At 36.6% G+C, this 18609-nt stretch overlaps 1 protein-coding gene and 1 long non-coding RNA gene across 7 annotated transcripts; one reads left to right on the forward strand and one right to left on the reverse strand.

Moving 5' to 3' along the window:
• Positions 1-208: 208 nt before the first annotated feature.
• LOC144661551 (THO complex subunit 1-like) lies at positions 209-11179 on the reverse strand. 6 transcript variants are annotated; one of them, XM_078522361.1, is made up of 4 exons: positions 11062-11179; positions 5404-5718; positions 3041-3097; positions 209-573 (listed from the first exon to the last, which is right to left on the reverse strand). In XM_078522361.1, the coding sequence occupies exons 2-4, from the start codon at positions 5705-5707 to the stop codon at positions 284-286; spliced, it is 651 nt and encodes a 216-aa protein (XP_078378487.1). In that variant the 5' UTR covers positions 5708-5718; positions 11062-11179; the 3' UTR covers positions 209-283. The 6 variants fall into 6 exon arrangements, with proteins under 6 accessions (XP_078378487.1, XP_078378489.1, XP_078378485.1 ...); XM_078522363.1 differs by lacking the exon at positions 11062-11179 and adding an exon at positions 9823-9998 and having other exon boundaries at positions 5404-5711; XM_078522359.1 differs by lacking the exon at positions 11062-11179 and adding an exon at positions 9823-9997.
• On the forward strand, positions 11061-14703 carry LOC144661567 (uncharacterized). Its single transcript, XR_013572305.1, has 2 exons — positions 11061-11434; positions 14585-14703. It is a non-coding gene; the product is annotated as an uncharacterized LOC144661567 (long non-coding RNA).
• Positions 14704-18609: the final 3906 nt, after the last annotated feature.

An 18609-nucleotide genomic window follows, 5' to 3' on the forward strand; every position in this document is an offset into this window, starting at 1 on the left:
CGACCCACCCACCCACGCCATTTAGTTTGACCCAAATTTGACTGGCTTCCTAATTTATGTGACTTTTTTTAATCACACAAAACTATTCAAATGATGCGTATGACAAACGCCTCTCAGTCCAACAAATCTGGATGACACTTTTGACTCGGAAACAGTAACTTTTTTGATTAAAAAACTATTGCCGTAATATTAGTTTATTTTTAATTAAAAGTAATCTTCGACTGCAAAAAACAAAAAATTTTACACCAGCAGAAGACTTTATAACATCACTTCTGTAATTTTATCATGCAAGACGAAGCAGCTTTTCTGCAATCCCTTTATGTCCTATTTTAGTCAGAGCACTTGCAAGACGTCCCACCGTAGCATCGCTCGCTTTCTGGTCTTTCCACATTTGCAAGACCTTATGAGCTCTATCCCTGCTGAAATTGCAATCTCTTTCAAGTGCATGAATTTTTGCTTCTGGCTCAATCTCAAGTTCTATTCCAAGGTCCAGCCAGCACATTCCCACGTCGTCCTTTATTTCCTTAATGTGCTTTGATGTAAGCCGTAAATTTTCCGCATTGATGGGTTGAGCTGACGAACAAAAAGCACAAAAAGTGTTATATAAAACAATTAATAATGATGATTGTTTCTCCTGACGCTTATATTGAAACTGAAACTTTATTTACCCTTGGTATTATGAGGCGTGTTAGCAAGTAATGCTAATGAAACCGAGGCTTACAACAATAGTGATGTTTATTAAACTCTACAATTCAAGTCCTCAGCTTTTACGTTCGCAATGTGAGTGATCAACTGAACGGATTGTGTTTAAACCCAGTTATTGAGCAATCGACAAAAATTGCACGACGGTTAAGATAGGGTTAGATTTAAACTATACATACCGTATTTATTCGATAAAGCGCCCAACCTCGAATAAGCGACCACCCTGAAGGTAGGAAAAGTTAATAAGCGCCCAGCCTCGAATAAGCGCCCACCCCCCACCCCACAAAAAACTGAAGTGTACAAGAGGAGTATTGATTATTGAAATTGACTAAGTACTACTAAGAAGACTTCCCCCATGAGTTTTCTTAATATTTTTCAGAAACTTTCAATAAACAGTCGAAATTTTGCTTTGTTTTGTCATATAAATAAACTTACTTTTTGCTGAAAATCGCGAAACTTTTAAAGCGCCCAGCCTCGAATAAGCGCCCACTCTCAAGGTCCAAAAATTTAATAAGCGCCCAGGGCGCTTAATCGAATAAATACGGTATTCAAATTTTCTTCAAATTGCAACTTAACGCTTTATTGTTTTGGGTTGTTGTTTTATTGAAGAAAGTTTTGCGCGGACAAGAATGTCCGAATGTAAAGAAAAATAGTCTTCACTTGCAGGGCTTTAGCATTGTTTTCTCCGTAGCCCTCTTTTGTTAAGCCAGTTACACTCCTTCTTATTAAAGCGTGAACACTTAAAATATGTCTGGAATGTTCTTTGTGTTTTAACCAATCACATGCGAGAACTTCAGACCGCAGAAACCACAAACAACGAATGATGGGTTTCCATCGGTCACGGAACAATATTCGGTTCTCGTTTCGCTCCAATTTACAAGGAAACACTAATTGTAATTCCTTTCTTTTTGAGAACATTCACTGCCGTACTGAAGAATATGTATGAGTGATTTTTTTATAGAAAAAATTGAAAAACCAATGCGCCCGATGCCACGATTTGCCCCAGTTGCCGCCAATTTTCAAAAATTGTAACGAATTCGTTTCTGCAGTTACCGTTCGCCTGATGGCATGTTACAATTTGAACTGAGGTAAGCTTGCATTTTCCGGTTTTTATCTCACCCCAACTATTGTAGCAGACCTAAACACTGATAGAAGGAAGGTTCGTTTCTTCGATATCAGCGAAACGATAGCGGGAAGGAAAAGCGAAAATCAAGCGATTGAGGTGTTTACTTTGCACCAATCTGTTATCACGGCAACATTTTGAATAATTTTCGTCTGGAGCCTTTACAGTTTGCAGTCTTACGATCACGGAACCTCTGATTGCCTTAGGGTTGAAATCGTTTGCCGAAATAAATCGAATCCCTTGTTCTACCGAAAAGATTTACAATCAGTAACGAAAACTCCACAATTTTGTATTTTATTTTTGGTTTATCGTGTTTACATCTTATGTCTAGACGTGTCTACAACATACTGCATGCACTGAACCATGTCGTATAACGTCGCTGAAGGAACCGTCCTTTTTTTTTCCTTCAAAAATCCCTGAAACCTTGTTCTGGATGGCCCTCGATACGACAGAATAGCAGTTCTTTAAATTCCTAAAAAAAGACAGAGCGTGTATCCTGAAACAAAATAAGAACTAAAGTTGCTCCGTGACCGATGGAAACCCATTTGTTGTTTGTGGTTCTGCGGTCTGAAGTTCTCGCATGTGATTGGCTAAACATAAACATTCCAGACATATTTTTTAGTGTTCACGCTTTTATAAGAAGGAGTGTAACAGTTTCACTTTTCATTTTAAGCTCAAAAGAGGGACCCGTTAGGTTTTCATGTGCATTTTCCCGCTCCGAAAGCCAAAAAACACACCTATTAAATGGGGGTTCCGAAACCAAACATAACCGCCATTATATGGGTGTGTGGCCAATCGGTTTCGACCTGTTTCATTTGCCAAACTAGATGTAAAAAATCCCCTTTTATACTTGAGGCAAATAAGCTCACAGAATATTTTATTAAGGTTTGAGCTGAGAGCTTTGGTTTTGAATTTTGAAGCTGTCAGGAAACTCCCTTGCATGGTCATTGTCAATCGTTTGAGACCTGTATGAACTCATGGAAAGGCTGACTGCAGCTGCCAAAAACATCTTGAGGCCCAGAGAAATCTAATTGACGATATATTGAGTCCATTGTTTGTGATCTTACTGGCTCCCTAGATATCTTTTGTTTTCTTACACTGCAGCACAGAGGATGCTGGTATCATGGATACAGCATCCACAACAATGCACTGTGAAGCCATTAGAGTATTGTTGAAGACATGCCTTCATTAAAATTCGTAAACAAGTGAACTTACGTGTTTGTGTGGTGTCTGATTGTTCCGTGTTATGTTCAGGTCCCAATATTTCGTTTTCTAACATGAAAAAAAAGTAGAACAGTTACGCGACATTAATTTTGAAGCAATGCTATTAATAAATGCATTTATAAAGTATTGGAGAAGCGTGCTGTAATAGTAAACTTGTGGTAAATGGTCAAATCGTCACCCACTTCCCATGTATATATTGACATGGTTTCGCCCAGTATAGGCTGAATCCTGACCACCTACATTTGCTGGTGCTCTCCTCTATACAGATTTCTTCCACAGAACAATATTCTAATGCTCCAACATTCTACCATCGGTTTTTATTGATGGTAGAATTTTCATTGTTCCCGTCAAAACCTTTTTAATGTTGAAAAATAAGAAAATTGGCGTTAGGGGTTGGAGTCTCGAAATAGCACAATTTCTAACATGAAATTTGCTATCTTAACTGTCCTCTGGTTCGCAAAAAAAGCTGTACATGAAAGTTTTGTATATGAGAGAAAGAAAAAAAAGAGTTATCCTGTAGGCCGATATTTCCGATATTAAATTATTAAAATTCTAACTTGGCTCCAATGCTTGGGGGAAATAAAACAAATGCTATCCTGTCAAGGTTCAGAGATGAATAAATAATTTATTTTATTTTATCCCTGCAAGCCTCGGAGCCGAGTTAGAATATTTATTACGAGAAGAAATTTCAGGGCTTTCGCTAAACTCATATTACTTCTCACCTTTCTCAATTATATTGATTTAATCACACGTTTAAACATTCATCTAAAACATACAAGAGAATTCGCTTAATTTAAATATATCTGACAATTTAGAGTTTTACCACATGTTGAATAATGCTGCGACTGACAATTACTACTAAATTCAAGTTTTTGTTATCCTTAAAACGAATTCCTCAGTTTTGAATAATTTAAGTTGATGATTCTCACGAAACTACTAGTATTATTGAAAGATTTCAAAAGTCAGTTTTGGTTGGAAAAAAGTATGCAAACTTCTCTTTAGTGAACGTGAGGAGTGGTTATAGCAGCTTATGATAAACATGAAAAAAATACTTTATTCTGACTGGCTAAAAAAGAAGTGCAGCTTTTTTGTTGCATAAATCCTGATACATTAAACACTAGTATTTTAACAACTTGAAAGTTGTAACACCAAATACAAATTCTAAATTGATTTTGATTGAAATCAGTAAGAGGCAATCAGATTAGAGCAGATTCTACAGCAACATTTGGAAAAACTGGAAATTAAATACAGAAAAAAACAGTGGCTGGGGTAATTAAGACGGATTCCGCTGAAAGTTCGAGCAATATGTGCGAAAATTAAGTACCAAAAATCTACTCATTGCGCGGCAACATTTTGTATACTATTTAAAAGATCTCATCGAAATTCATTTGTCTTAGTGACCCCGCAATTAAATTCTAAAGCATTCTCGAGAAAATTAAAGTCAAACCTCGAAAAATGTATTAAACGCGCGCCATTTTGTTTTGAACTGGCGCAAGACGTCCGTTTTAACTGAAATAAAGACAACTTCAAATCCATTTTTCTCTCGCGGGGTCAGCTTGAGTGCTAAATTTTTGGCAGGTTTTTGTTATCTGTACTAAAACTGTTGCCATGCTAAGAGGTCTTTTTGGTAACTTTATTTTTGCCTGTATTGCTCGAAAATTGTGCGGAAACCATCTTAAGCATTAACAAAGATTTACTTTTGCAAGTGAAACAACAACTATCTAAAAACCTAAACACAATTAAGAGCACCTCGATTTGGCTTAATGTGTGAAAAGCGTAATATGAATAAAAAGAAATTGTCAACAAAAGCAAGGAAAATGAGCCAACTGATCTAAACAAACTACTCGAAAAGTTCTATGCAAAAGAAACAAAAATGGCAATGACTACAAACTTAAGTTTTTGATTGCTGCACTCGCCAAGTATCTATATGAACAAGGATAAAAGAATAAAGGCTTTACATCTTTAGAGACAGAGAGTTTCTCTCTACAAAGCAAGGTTTGGAAGGAAAAGCCCGACAGCTTCACCAGCCCGGCATGGGAAATCCATACAGCCTACATAATTATGCTATTAGACAACACAATTTTCTAGAATGCCATTGACGCCATACAGCTTCCAATACCAGGAGCAAGCTTTCCACTTCCAAAGAACACACTTTTTCTTTAGCAACAGAGCTTTGTTTTGTTCCTAGCTAATCACTGGTTGCCAGAGATGACAGAGCGAATTCCTGGACCGTTGTATGTTGACTTAGACAAAAAGTGAACAGAAAGAAAATGTAGCTTGCCGCCTCTTAGTATTTTGATAAGTTTCCAGTGCTATTCACCTCCACTTCACTTTTCGTAACTTAAATCACTTACCGGCTTTTAAAATAGTACTTGTAAGATGTGGATGGACGTTATTAATCGCTTCCTTAAAGATGTCATAGGCTTTAGCACCTCTTCTTGGTATCATCTCTAAAATAATGTTACATTGTTCCTCTCGAGTTAGGCCCCTCGCCTTGATTCTTTCTTCGTCTCTCTCACTTAACAAATGTGAACCAGACATCCACAGTAACACTTCTTCAGGATCCATGTCTTTCACGAGCTTCTTTTTGACACTCTTCAAGATTTTTCTATGATCTTCATCCATTGGTTCGTCAGCTAATGTTCTTCCATCTGCCATTTTCCTGAGAACTGTTATAAGAAGAAGTACATGGTTAATGTGGAGCCTTCATGGTTTGAAAAAGGCATGTTACACTTGGTAACGTTTTGGAAAAGGCGCCATAGATGTTGCACAGTGTAACGTGGTACCAAGTCAAACCTCAAGAACTTGTTGCAATGTTGTAGCAAGGCTGCCGCAATCATTATGAAGGCTAGAATTTGACTCTACATGTACCTCAGCCATACATTTTAGGATGCTTTACATCAGTCAATGTCTCATGCAACTTGGTGCACCAACACTGAGACATTACAGTTGATTTCAGTTTACTTTGGCCGCCCGCTTTGCGTAGTTCGTCGGGTATTGGAAACTTTGTTACAAAGTTGTCAATTACGTTGCGAGTTTGAGAATCAAATTGCGAACTTCGATGCAAAGTTCCCAACTTCGGCCAGAATGAACTTCCCAAGTTTGGTAGTTGAGGAGAAACAAGAAATGTTGCTTGAAAGTCATGGCGATATCTGAACTCGATGATTTAAAGGACTGGTCATGCAAGGAAAGTTGACTTATCTTGAAGTAAAGACAAAGTTTCGCATCAGCGATCACGCAAGTGATTTGCCTATAAACAAATCTTTTGCATGCAGAAATTTGGTCAAATTTTAACTTTTTTGTATGAAAATACTTATTAAACGATTTTTGTGAGGCACAATCTTCAATTTCAAATCTTCTGCGTTTGTAAGCCGGATGAAACTGGATGGTTTACCCATATGTAAGGTCATGTAAAATTGATTTTAATCGAAGCCGACGCGACGCGACAGGTAGACTAATTATATTTTATTTTTATGACATTTGTTTCCAACAGTTTAGCGTAGCAAAGCCCTTTTTGATAACATAATTACAGAAGGTTTTAATAAATTCGGGCCGAAGTTGGGAACTTTGTATCGAAGTTCCCAATTTGATTCGCAAACTCGCAACGTAATTGGCAACTTCGTAACAAAGTTTCCAATTTCCCAACGAACTTCGCAAACGGGCGGCCAAAGTAAGCTGAAATCAACTGTAAAGGCATGACAAATTACATACAGGGTCTACATAGGGTGTAACTTAATACTGATAACTAGTCAACGTTTTAACTGCCGGCTGAGAAATGGCACATTTTTTACGGTGGATCTATAGGGTTATTGCCCAAGCAGAGACCGAAACCAGAGGAGGCATCCTTATAGTCCCTACATATAGTATAGGGTATAAGTACAGTTACGTACGCTTCTTAATTTGTGTTAGCAATGGACGATTAGATTTTTGATGGTGGGTGGAGGGGTTGTGCAAATCCCAAAAAAAATCGAGCATATGGTTCTGGTTTAAAAAAAAAAATATCGTGCAGAATTGTTAAGAAGGAAAAAATATCGAGCAAGATTAAAAAAAATCCTGCAGGGCTGGAAGAATAAAAAAAAATATCTAGCAGCCTAAAAATCCTGCAGCCACCCCCCCCCCCCCCCCCCCACCATCACCAAAAATCGACGAATATACATATAAACTCTTGTAGTACCATCAAGAACCGTTTTGACATAAACCACCAATCTTGTTGAGGTTTGACCGGTTTTCATAAAGAATTTGTTAAAAATACTATACGGAATATAGCTTTGGGCCCGGTACGTATCATTAAGGACCCTTCTCCGAAACAATCAGTTTTTAAATTGAAATTAACTTACAGTGTAAACCGTGCACAGTTATTTCCTTCTTATCGAGCACGCACAGTTTCTCCGATTTCAATAAAAACTTGTTATTGCATCATCACCGGTATCTCAACTTAGCGAGCGTTTAGCTGAGCAGTCAACTGCAAGTTATAATTACAGGAAGTCGTTTAAAATTGTAAATTAAAACCTTTGACATGGTAACCGTGGTAATAGCTTCAAAACAATCAACAAAGTATCAAAAACGCTGAATGATAACAAATTAAAAGTGCACTGGAACGAAAAGAAAACTCTGAATATTTAATGTTTTCGCTGAATGACATGTTGTTAACTTATGTTTGAAACAAGCAGTTTGCTGTGTGCTGTGTGTTGACCTTAAAATTCGAATTTGTATCAATAACAATCAGTAGTCAAGAAGAAATCTTGTTCAATTGAGGCATGTTCATTTAGACACAGCTACGTTTGTAAATAAAGCTTCAAATTAGTCATGTATTCATGTTCTTATTGATTTGGCTGGCTATTTCTGTTTTCTTTAGATTGCCTGCTTGGGATCCTGATATTTGCGGATTTTCTTTTCAACCACATTAAAGACTTAAAAATATGGTAGACACAACAGTGATGTGGCAGCAGATCGATTTCAGGGTTTTATCCCATCCCCTTGACGGCGATATCAAGTGTCTACTTCCTCTTTCTCCATCACGAACGCAGTGATATGCTGTGATACCGTTAAAATTACATTAGTTGCAATCGAAATGTTGTTAGAAGCTTTGATTCAGTAAGTCATCTGCCACTTGCGTTTGCATCACTTATAGTTTCTCCTATGATCGGCAATACTCTGGAGTACCGCCAATAATTTTAGTGAAACATGATTCGTCAGAACTCTAAAGAAAATGAGTCTGCTACAGTTCAGAAGAGCTTTGTAAAGCCTAATTGTCCAGATTTCGGTTTAAAGCAAACTTAAGTTAACTGGTAATATTTTGGTTTACCTTGTCCAGTTATCTTTGCAGTGAATTTGAATAAACCTTCGTCAGGTTACTAGTGACGCGTTTTTGATTTTGGCAATCGATGAAGGGAGGTGAGAAGGTCATCTAAACATAAGGCGCTGAAGTAGGTTCGGTAAATAGGTTATGTGATTGAATCATATTATTTTATTGCGAAACATCTGAGTTTTTCTCTTGTAGTTGATCAGCTAGTGGGTCACCAAAATGTTCAGTTTACGATCTGTCAGACGATTGCTTGAGAAAAAGAATCGGAAATTTTACAATTATCATTTTCCACTGATGAATTCTGTTTAATCTCATGCCTGGTTGCTCTTTCGTATAGACAACAGTTAAAGTTGCGTGATTCAATTTTGAGGTTAAAACTTGTCTACTGAGGCCGTCCACCCTTTTAAAGTGACAAATCCCATGATTTGTCACAGTAGCCATAGCAATAACTTCTAAACAATAAGATAGCAACAAAAGTCTGATCACGAGGAATGGGTGGTTTACAATCGATTTAGAATCACAAATCTAAAGACTCTCTAAAGCGTATTGGATCGTGTTAACCTTAACTTAAAGATAGCAACAAAATCTTAATAATAAGATAGCAACAAAAGTCTGATCACGAGGAATGGGTGGTTTACAATCGATTTAGAATCACAAATCTAAAGACTCTCTAAAGCGTATTGGATCGTGTTAACCTTAACCCGTTTTTACTAAACAATTTGTTGTGAAATAGAATTTCAAATTTGGCCTGAAATGCATTTGCCACACTTTAATTATAGCCGAACCCATGTTGCAGTTGCGTAAGTTTTGCTCAAAGGGCAAAAAATTAAATTACTTGTTGTACTATACTTTGACAGACTCTGATCGGGGCCATGAAAGCAAAACGGTGGAATGTGCATTTCGACACAGTCGAAATGTCAAGCTGACATTTAAGCTTAAAATAAAACGTTCATTCTTAGTCTTTGCAGCTTTGTTTATATCCTTACGAAGAAAATATTAATGATGTGACAGATCACTTCAGGGTTTTACTAAGTGCCTTCTTCCTCATTATTAATTCATATGCACCATCACGATCATAATACCATGAAAATACAACATTTAGTGGTTTTAAAAGAACTGCACCTTGGTCATGACAAACTTAGACTTAAACTGGCTGCCCACTTATGCTTTGTATAGCTTAAAATTTAATTTCTCCTGAGATCGTCGGTACTCCAGCGAATAAATGACCGCATGAATCACCACCACGGAAACATATTGTTTTGTATACCTTAAACTTTAATTTCTCCTGAGATCGTCGATACTCGAGAGAATAAGTGACCACATAAATCACCACCACGGAAACATGAAAACCGCTTGTCGAGACTCGAGAGAAACAGCGACCGAAATAAGTTTAGCAGAGCGGAAGTTTGAAGTACGCTCTATGTAAATCAATAGTCTACGAATAGCCATTCTACTAAAATTCACTTACCTTCGTCCAATAAAATCTTTCAGAGGTCTTGCTTAAACAATCGATTGTTCGGTAACTCGGCTATTTTGGAATGCGAGAAAGGGACAAACTTCAAGAAAGAAGCCTTGAAGAGGAACCCGATCATTACATTACCGAAACAAAACCTGTTTTTCTTGTACTCGATCTGTCACTGGGTCAACATAATTAGTACAATCTTTGTCAGATAACTGTTTGTGTGGTCAAAAACTGATTTCTCCTTAACATCAATAGATTATAAAGCAGCCCTTACCAAACCAACTGTGTTTTGAAACTGTTTTGAAGCTGATTTGAAAGTATTTTGATGATTTGAACACTATTTTTAAGCATTTAGAGCTATTTTTGTGCTATTTTGTAAAAAAGTTTAAATTTTGCTTCCGATTTGAATTATATTTTAGATATAGTTGAAACGTATTTTATGATACTGAAAAAAATTCTATCTATTTTCAAGGTATTTTTGTTTTAAAACGGAGTTTAAATAGTGCATTTTAAATCTGTTTCAAAACAATTACCACAAACAGTTAGTTTAAATAGTTTAAAAATGCTACTTTGACAATGTTTTGAATGTTGTATCCGCTATGGTTGTTGACTTAAAATGTAGTTTGTAAACTAACAGTACAAAAACAGATTAAAATAGGATATTTTAAATGTAGTTGGCAAGTTCACAGTATAAAATAGGTTTAAAATAGGATATTTAAAGTGTGGTTTACAAGTTAACAGTATAAAACAGGTTTTAAACATAATATTTAAAATCTATTTGAAATATCAACTCATGATCACGTTTTACAAAAATCTGAATTAAACATACGTAAATTTTTGTTCAGCTGACTAGAATATTTACAATGTGGTTTTGAAATACTAAAAGCAGGATCAACATAGAAACATATTTTAAATACACTATTTTTGCACTATTTTGAGAGGTTGCCTTACTCCCTATCCCCAGTCCCGCCTCCGTTTTATCTCACTTCATTTCGCGCACACTGAAGATCTGAGGAAAATAGACCGACTTATACACGTTTAAGAGCCTCGTAGGTATCATAAGCTTCTAGATATTTTATAGGCAAATCGAAAAATAACAATTAGCAAGTTTTGCCGGTCTGGATATCGATTGAAACCCACTGAAAACAAAACACAGGAGTTCCAGGGGGACGAGTTGCAAGCTCTCGGCAGACGGACAGCCGTGATTAACGGGATCTGTGAATTAAATGTTAATTAATCTCATACCTGAGACCTTTATACACAAAAGGCGCCTTCTACTTAGCCATGGAATCCCAGATTTTGTTCACAAAAGGAATCTTGTGCTTGTAATCCAAGAATTTCTCCCACCAGCGTACAGCACTTTTTGCAAATTGGGCGCGCTATTGTCACGTGTGTGTTTAATCATTAATTTTACAGACCACGTGATCCGTTCCGGGCCTTCTCGAACCACACCGCCATTTTAAATTTTGCCTTTAGTCGTTATATAAACGAGCTCAGAGTTGTACACGTATGTTCCATCATAGTTGGTTGAAATCTCAACTGAAATAGTTTCTTAATCGACGATTCACCTTCGGAAAGATGCATTTTCCAGCCGTATGGATTGATGACACCGTTAAAGGTAAGCTTGAATTGATTTAAGCACTTAAAAGATCTATCACATAAGCACATGTACACGAAGCAAAAGTTGTGTGTATCTTGAACCTCCAGTCCGGGGGAAACTGCTTTGAGAAATCTGGAGTAAAATTACGGAGAAATACTTCACAAGGGAAAAGTCAGTTATTGGAGGAAGTTTCGAGAAACCAAGGGCTGGAGTAATCGGGATTCTATACTGTAGTACATTATTTATGTCACTGCACTGTAATTTCAACTGAACAGAACGTTCAGTAAGCTTTACAAGTTCAGTTCACTTCAGCCTGCGAAATAATTTATAGACTAAATCCGATTTCTTTCGTATGCAAAAACAAAGTGAAGGAATCAGGCTCACTAAAATATTTCGTTGCTTGGATTTTATAAATTAATGCCTTGATTTCACTCAATTTTTATGAAGATGCAATCAGTTTAGTTTTTTACATTGTACATATTACACGTACGTGAGTGACCTAACTATTAGGACCTATTTTATTGTAATATGGTTTAATTTCGCCCCACTTTTCCAACCCCTTCCCCTATCAATGTGGTAGTTTGTTTTCATGAGCTCTTTGCTACAATCATACAATATTGGATTGCGAGATGGGAGATGGGGGTATTTAGAGCAGAGTACAGGGCTGCAATAGCAGTCAGTCACCAGACATTGGCTTACCAAATTTGCTCATGTCCGATGAAATGGCAATTGTAGTCGGACATAATGTACAGACAATTTTTTGATCACAAATTCATTTTACGGCAACAAATTGGTAATGTCCAACCACAATTTTTTTTTTGGCGACCACGATGGTGTCTTAGTAGGAGATATGTCCTTTCAAGTGAAAAAACTTATTTGCAGCCTTGAGAGTGTGATGAGATTTAATAAAAACAAGTGTTAAATTTGCCATGCATATACATGTACATTTTAGTATATACTGTAACACACAGGTGAATAGTGCTTTACACAGTGCTGATTGGTTAACTCGGAGGTGATTAGCAAAGTACTATTCAACTCTAAGTAGTCAAGGAGAAACAAACTGCCTTCAAGCGTCGCTTTGTTTACCAAAAGTGATGTTTTGGTCCGCTTGTTATTCAACTTGTGTGGTACATGTACATACTAAAACAGTTATTCACCTCAGTGTCAGTGAACATGGTGGATTACTATTCACCTCCACTTCGGTGAATACCAGTTATTGTTAATTTTTAATATGTGTCAACAATTTTAAGCTAGGATTGTAGTTTCCGTACCAGACTGGTTTCAGAAAGGTTCCATTTACATGTACATGTAAGCACAAGCCTGGGTCCAGTCCCATGTACATGTATATGTACAGTGACTATACATGTACCCTAAGATAACCGTGGATAATATTGTTCTGTCACACAAAACCTTTTTTCAGTCCCATTTCATTTATGGTCTTCATTATTGATCAGCGATGACTGTAGTTCTAGCATTCTTTTGCCAAGTCTAGCCCAATCAACAGTTTGATTTCAAAATGGCAGCTCTGTACAATGTACATATTATAGATGAATGAAGAAAGTCAGTCACTTGCACATTTAAATCTGCTCGAACTGGTAGCTGCTCTGAATTAATAGCCTGCGTTGCAGACGAACTAAACCCTGGTCTAGTCCGTCTGCGAAATTAAAGGCAGCCGTAAAGCTTGTTCCGATATCTCGCAGGTTTGCAAGGATCTGTGTATTCACTTCTGATTGGCTAGTTTCATATTACTTTCGAACGCGCTTTGTCACTGGACGAAATCAAACTTAAAACTGGTCATGCAAGACTTACTAAGCTAAAATGAAATTTATTTCGAAACACGGGATGAAAACAGTTCGACGTAATCGCCTAAATCAAGAGTCTGAGATGGACAGCTTTTTTTATAAACAGTATTAAAAGACAATTTTGTAATTATCAATTGGAGAAAGTGGAAAATTAAAGATTTGCCATGGCTGTTGGCAATTCAAACATGCATTGTGACCTCCAAAAAATTCCTGCAGCGAGCTTGTTTATTTCGAAGGTGATTAATTTCAATTCGCTTCTTTTACAGCTTTGACTGAAGTCTTCCTATGACTTCCTAGCAGTCAAGGTGTACTCCTTCGCTAGCAGTTTCCTTCGCTTGCTGTGTGCGCCTGGAGAGAGATTGTCTGTTACGCAAGGTACTCTGCTATCTTTGGAAATCTTCGCGCCAACATTCTGTTTGCACAGTATAAACAAAGAAAGTCTGTCAGCATGACCACAAAACAAAAGCTTGTTAGAAAGTAATGATAGTAATGTGAAACTAGCCAATCAGAAATGAATACACAGATCCTTGCAAACCTGCAGGATATCAGAACAAGCTTTTTGGCTGTGTTTCGCAGATGGACTATACCAAGGTTTTGTCACACATCCGGCTGCGACGCAGGCTATGAATTAAGTGAAAGCAGCATTTTTATTTTAATTCTTAGACAGAAGGCCCAAGGCCATTTGGACTATACTGAAAGCTTACATTCATTAAGTGGGTGAAAAACTGCATAGTCAAAGGTGCATTCTGTTGCATATTCAGGACCAAAACTCATTGTACCCTTTATTATAACCTAGAGTCTAAAACTTGATGCATGACATTACCAAGAGTTCCATAGTTCCACTGTTTGTAAGACTAACCCGTTCTATCATCATTACATATGACACATTTCACCCACAATTTCAGATCAAAGTTATGCAGTACAAAGCTACAGCATGGACTTTTTAATTTATTTCATTTTTAATATGATCAAATGTGACTGGTCAACATATGACTGGCAAGACGAAAGGTTGACTGGTCAACTCCCCAATCAGTCTGGACATTGTCGTTGACCAGCCATTATTTCGAACCCTGGGCTTTGGACATGTTAAATCCCAGCTAAGTCCTGGGGGTCAGGAGACCAGGGTTTCAATTGACTGACGCATTATCATCAGAGTTTACATGTTCCTCTAATGATGAACTTACATTATAAAGCTTAAGTGTATCCGAATAAGTGATCACATTTACACAAAAGGAATGGGATTTGTATTTTTTTAAATGTAATCATGAAGATCATTTCTAAGGGTTTCATAATGTTGTTGTGAGTGCATAATTTTATTATGTAAATTAATTAATTTTTGAAGTCTATTTTTTTATTATCTTTGCAGAAAAATACCAACAGAACAAGCTGGCCAAAAGGAAAACCCTGCAGATACATGTACACTTGTTGAGCTAAGAATAAGTTAGAAATAACAATTAAACAAGTATTAAAAGAACCCTTAGCAGCCATGTGAAGCATGTCATGTTCATTTTAACACTGTGACTGTACAGTAAGTTGCAGTACTATTGCAAAAAAGATTCCATTTCATTGTGCAATTAAATTTTCATTATTTCAATGGTATAGAAAATGATGGAGGCTGAGGTCCTTTACATACATGTATACATGTGCAGCTGTATACATATAGTATTACATGTACATGTATTCACAGCGGATTCAAGTTTCAAGAGTGTTTAACGGCCACAGTTGTCGTGTTCGTTGTCACCGTTGAATTGATTCCGTTGCGAGGCAAAATGACAGACGTTGCTAGATGGGAATGACGACGTTCTGTCTGGGAAAAAGCATGTTGTTGTTTTCCCAGACAGAATGTTTGCATTCCCGCCTACCAACGTCTGTCATTTTGCCTCGCACCGCAAACAATTCAACCATGACAACGAACATGACAACTGTGGCCGTTAAACGCTCAACTTGAATCCGCTGTATGCACATGTAAGTTTTTTTTTGAGAGTCTTCATAATTAAGTGTTTGAAATCTTTTACAAATTATTTCACACTCAGTGTTTGTAAAGTAAAGTGGACAACTTACAGTTGTTGCTCATTCATAAATTGTGGAATGCACTTTTTAAAGAGTTTGGGAACTTGAGAGTATGAAAGCAGAGTGAGTGTCAGCTAGAAATTTATTTTTGGCTGTTGGTCACTGCTATTGAAAGCCTCAGGCTTGACCTCTAGAGATATATGTTTGGTCATACATAGCCTGCGTGGCCGGCGTTCAAAGGGGAGGGAGAAGGGAAGTTTGAGCGCAAAGCGCAAGTGAGGGAGAGCACGAAGCACGAGCATTCAAATGTTCCTGCTTCGCGCTTGAACTTCCCCTCTCCTTCCCTGCACCTCTCCTGTACAGTGTTGTTTCTCAATAATTACAACAGATACCACCTTTATCCCCATTCTTTCCTTTGTTTTGGTTCAAAGTGAAGCCACACTTAATTGTTGTTTTCATGTACTCGACCCAAACACTTATTATTTTAAGCACCAAATTTTAAATGTATTTGTAATCCTGTTTGTAATTTGTTAAATTCCAACCTGCTTCTGTGGAATCTTTTAAAAACAGTTAAAAAACATATTACAAATAGTGTTGTGTTTGGTAAGGGAGGGTGGTAATGAGAAGAAATATAATCGTCAACTGGATATTTTCTCGATCTAATACTGAATTCGCATACATAATGCCCAGACTTGAACTATTCGTTTGCGAAATAATTGTCAAAACATTTATTTAAACGAATGAAGTTGCCTGACTAGACTTCAAAAGATGTGTGTCTGCAACTTGATAGTCTGTCATTGATTTGTTTACAATGCAAGATCATGCAAGGTCATTGCCAATAGCAAGAGCTAACCAAAGCATATAAATCATTTGATTGGTTTGAAAATATATTGTTAGAAAGGTATATTGTTAGAAAGGTATATTGTTAGAAAGACCTCGGCTGAAAACGAAAAAGACTTTGGGAGATCGCGCGTTTTTGATAGCTGCCCCATTCTTATGGAACAGTCTTCCTCTGCCAATAAGACAGGAAACATCCATGGAGTCTTTTAAACGTTCTGTCAAAACATATTTATTTAGGAAGGCTTTTAGTTAGATTTGTTATTCATTTGATTTAATATTGTGATTCTTAAATTTTACTTTTTACTACCTTTCACTATTACTCTGGAAATTTTAATATGTAAATATTGTAATTTTAAATTCATTTTTATTGTGTAACTTTTTAATTTAGTTTAATAATAATTATTGTAATGCGCTTTTGAATATTTTTATAGAAAAAGCGCAATATAAGTTTTAAATATTATTATTATTATTATTATTATTATTATTATTATTATTATTATTATTATTATTATTATTATTATTATTATTATTATAAAATAGACCTCATTTCGTTACCCTGTAACTACACACCCGAGGTAAGGTTATGAAGTCCTTAAAATTAAAATACCTTCACAAAGAAGGGTGAATTGTTTTCAATAACTGCCTTGTATTGCTGCCTTTTAGCGAATTACACCGTATCAGGACAGTTTCGAAGCTAATAGGACTTATCACGGTTTTCGATGCCATCTTGACATCTTCTAGGCAAAAGTTTTTATTCACTAAGTTTGAAGGATGTAGCGGGGCTAGAAAGCAATCAGTTACGTTTTTAATTTCCCATACATTTGTCTATATTTTTTCCCGCGAACCGCGTCAACTCACCGAACTGGAATGTAAATTTGCAGAGAAAATACAGACAAATGCATGGACAATTAAAAACGTAACTGAACGCTTTTTAGCCCCGCTACATCCTTCAATCCTCTTAACTTTACAATTCATTAGTTAAAAGCCCCTCTCAGGAAGGTTTTAGGGAACAAGGGAACTGGAGCATTTATTTTCAGGGAACGGGGGATATTTTAAAATTATTTTCAGGGAACAAAGGAACTCGTGGGTAGATTGTTGGGAACAAGGGAACACTAATCGAGTCGGACTTTCAATAATATAATGGCAAAGATGGCGTGGCTTAGTAAACAAGCCCTGAAATGCTATATTCACCCCTAAGTGAGGTGAGTACACGATAACGTTAAAAAACAGATATTTTTGACCAATCAAAATGTCGCATTATATTCACCTCTTGAAATTAGACTAAAAACACATATCAATAGCACATTTGCACAATATCCACATTTGAATACAACTACCAGGATTCATTTATAATTTAAATTTTGAATCCACAGTGGGGTTTAAAAACACCTGCTTAATAACAATGATAAAAAGTGAAAGTTTCTAGAAGTTGTACTCAAATGAAATCATCATGCAATTTTATCATGTGTAATACACACGCACTCGACCCAGTCTACCAAATACGCATCCGACCGTCGTAGTCAACCGTAGTCGACTATCTTAAGGTGGCTCGACCCAGTTTTTTTCTAGCGATACCTATCAACTTTGAAACCCTCATACTTAAAGGGATTGATGTCAAAAACAAAACTACTACATCACATGCATTACACATAGACTGAACTTCAATATGATATAATTTTTTTGGCGATCAGAATGAATATCACGTGGCAATGACGTCACACAGGGTTTTGCTCTGAATCGAATTTTAAGCGGTAACTGCATTTTCTCTCGAGATCCTCCACGCTACGTATACCTTGGATGTTTGCCTTCATCTCAGTGGAGTTTCATCGAAATCTACAAGAGGAATTTTGAAATATCTTGGAATTTCTTTTTAGATGGTATAATTTATGCGTAAAATAAAGTCAAGACTTCATATAAAGAAATTTGCTTCTTTTTTATGTTTAATGAGAGGATTTAGCCCCCATTCCTTTTAGAAATGTCCCATATACTACATCCAAACCTTTAGAAGAAAGTATACTTCCGCGATTTCGAAAAATATGAAAATATCTTAATCGGAGTAGAGCTCAATGTTTAGCTCTATTTACCATTTTTACGGCTACTTTTGCAAAAAAGCGATTATTTCAAAAACCCGTCGATGAATTTTTTCCAAATTTTTTCAGGGTGACAAATAATCAGTACACCACACAATCCCTAAATTTCATGCTCATTGAAAATATCTAAGGTTGTCTAAGCTAAAAGCAAAATTGAGTAAACATGGAAGCGATGTCGAAGTTTTGAATAATTTTGTGCTCTGGGATTTCCTATTGTTTCGATTTAAACACAACATCGAATTCCTGTGCGTCACGCGTGTAATGACCACGCTTGGCTACCCTCCGAAAGCTTTCCGAAATAGTTCGGAATATGGTAATATTCTCATCGAGTTCAAGTAAACAATAATGGATGAATGAATACATTTCCAACTGAAGAAAGCAGTCACACAACACCAAACTCAAAGCCGGTTATTTTTTTATGCCTCCTCAGTCATTTAAAAACGTAAAACGG

The sequence above is a fragment of the Oculina patagonica genome, chromosome 7 (assembly GCF_052425735.1).
Source record: "Oculina patagonica isolate OP01 chromosome 7, crgOcupat, whole genome shotgun sequence".
NCBI classification, from domain to species: domain Eukaryota; kingdom Metazoa; phylum Cnidaria; class Anthozoa; order Scleractinia; family Oculinidae; genus Oculina; species Oculina patagonica.

Excerpts from the sequence above, each read along its gene's own strand:
- LOC144661551 (XM_078522361.1), bottom strand. The coding sequence starts at position 5,707 with ATGGCAGATGGAAGAACATTAGCTGACGAACCAATGGATGAAGATCAT. Across the intron at positions 3,098-5,403 it reads AAGTACTATTTTAAAAGCCG|AAAACGAAATATTGGGACCT; the intron begins GTAAGTGATTTA and ends TTTTCATGTTAG. Across the intron at positions 574-3,040 it reads ATCAGACACCACACAAACAC|CTCAACCCATCAATGCGGAA; the intron begins GTAAGTTCACTT and ends TTTGTTCGTCAG.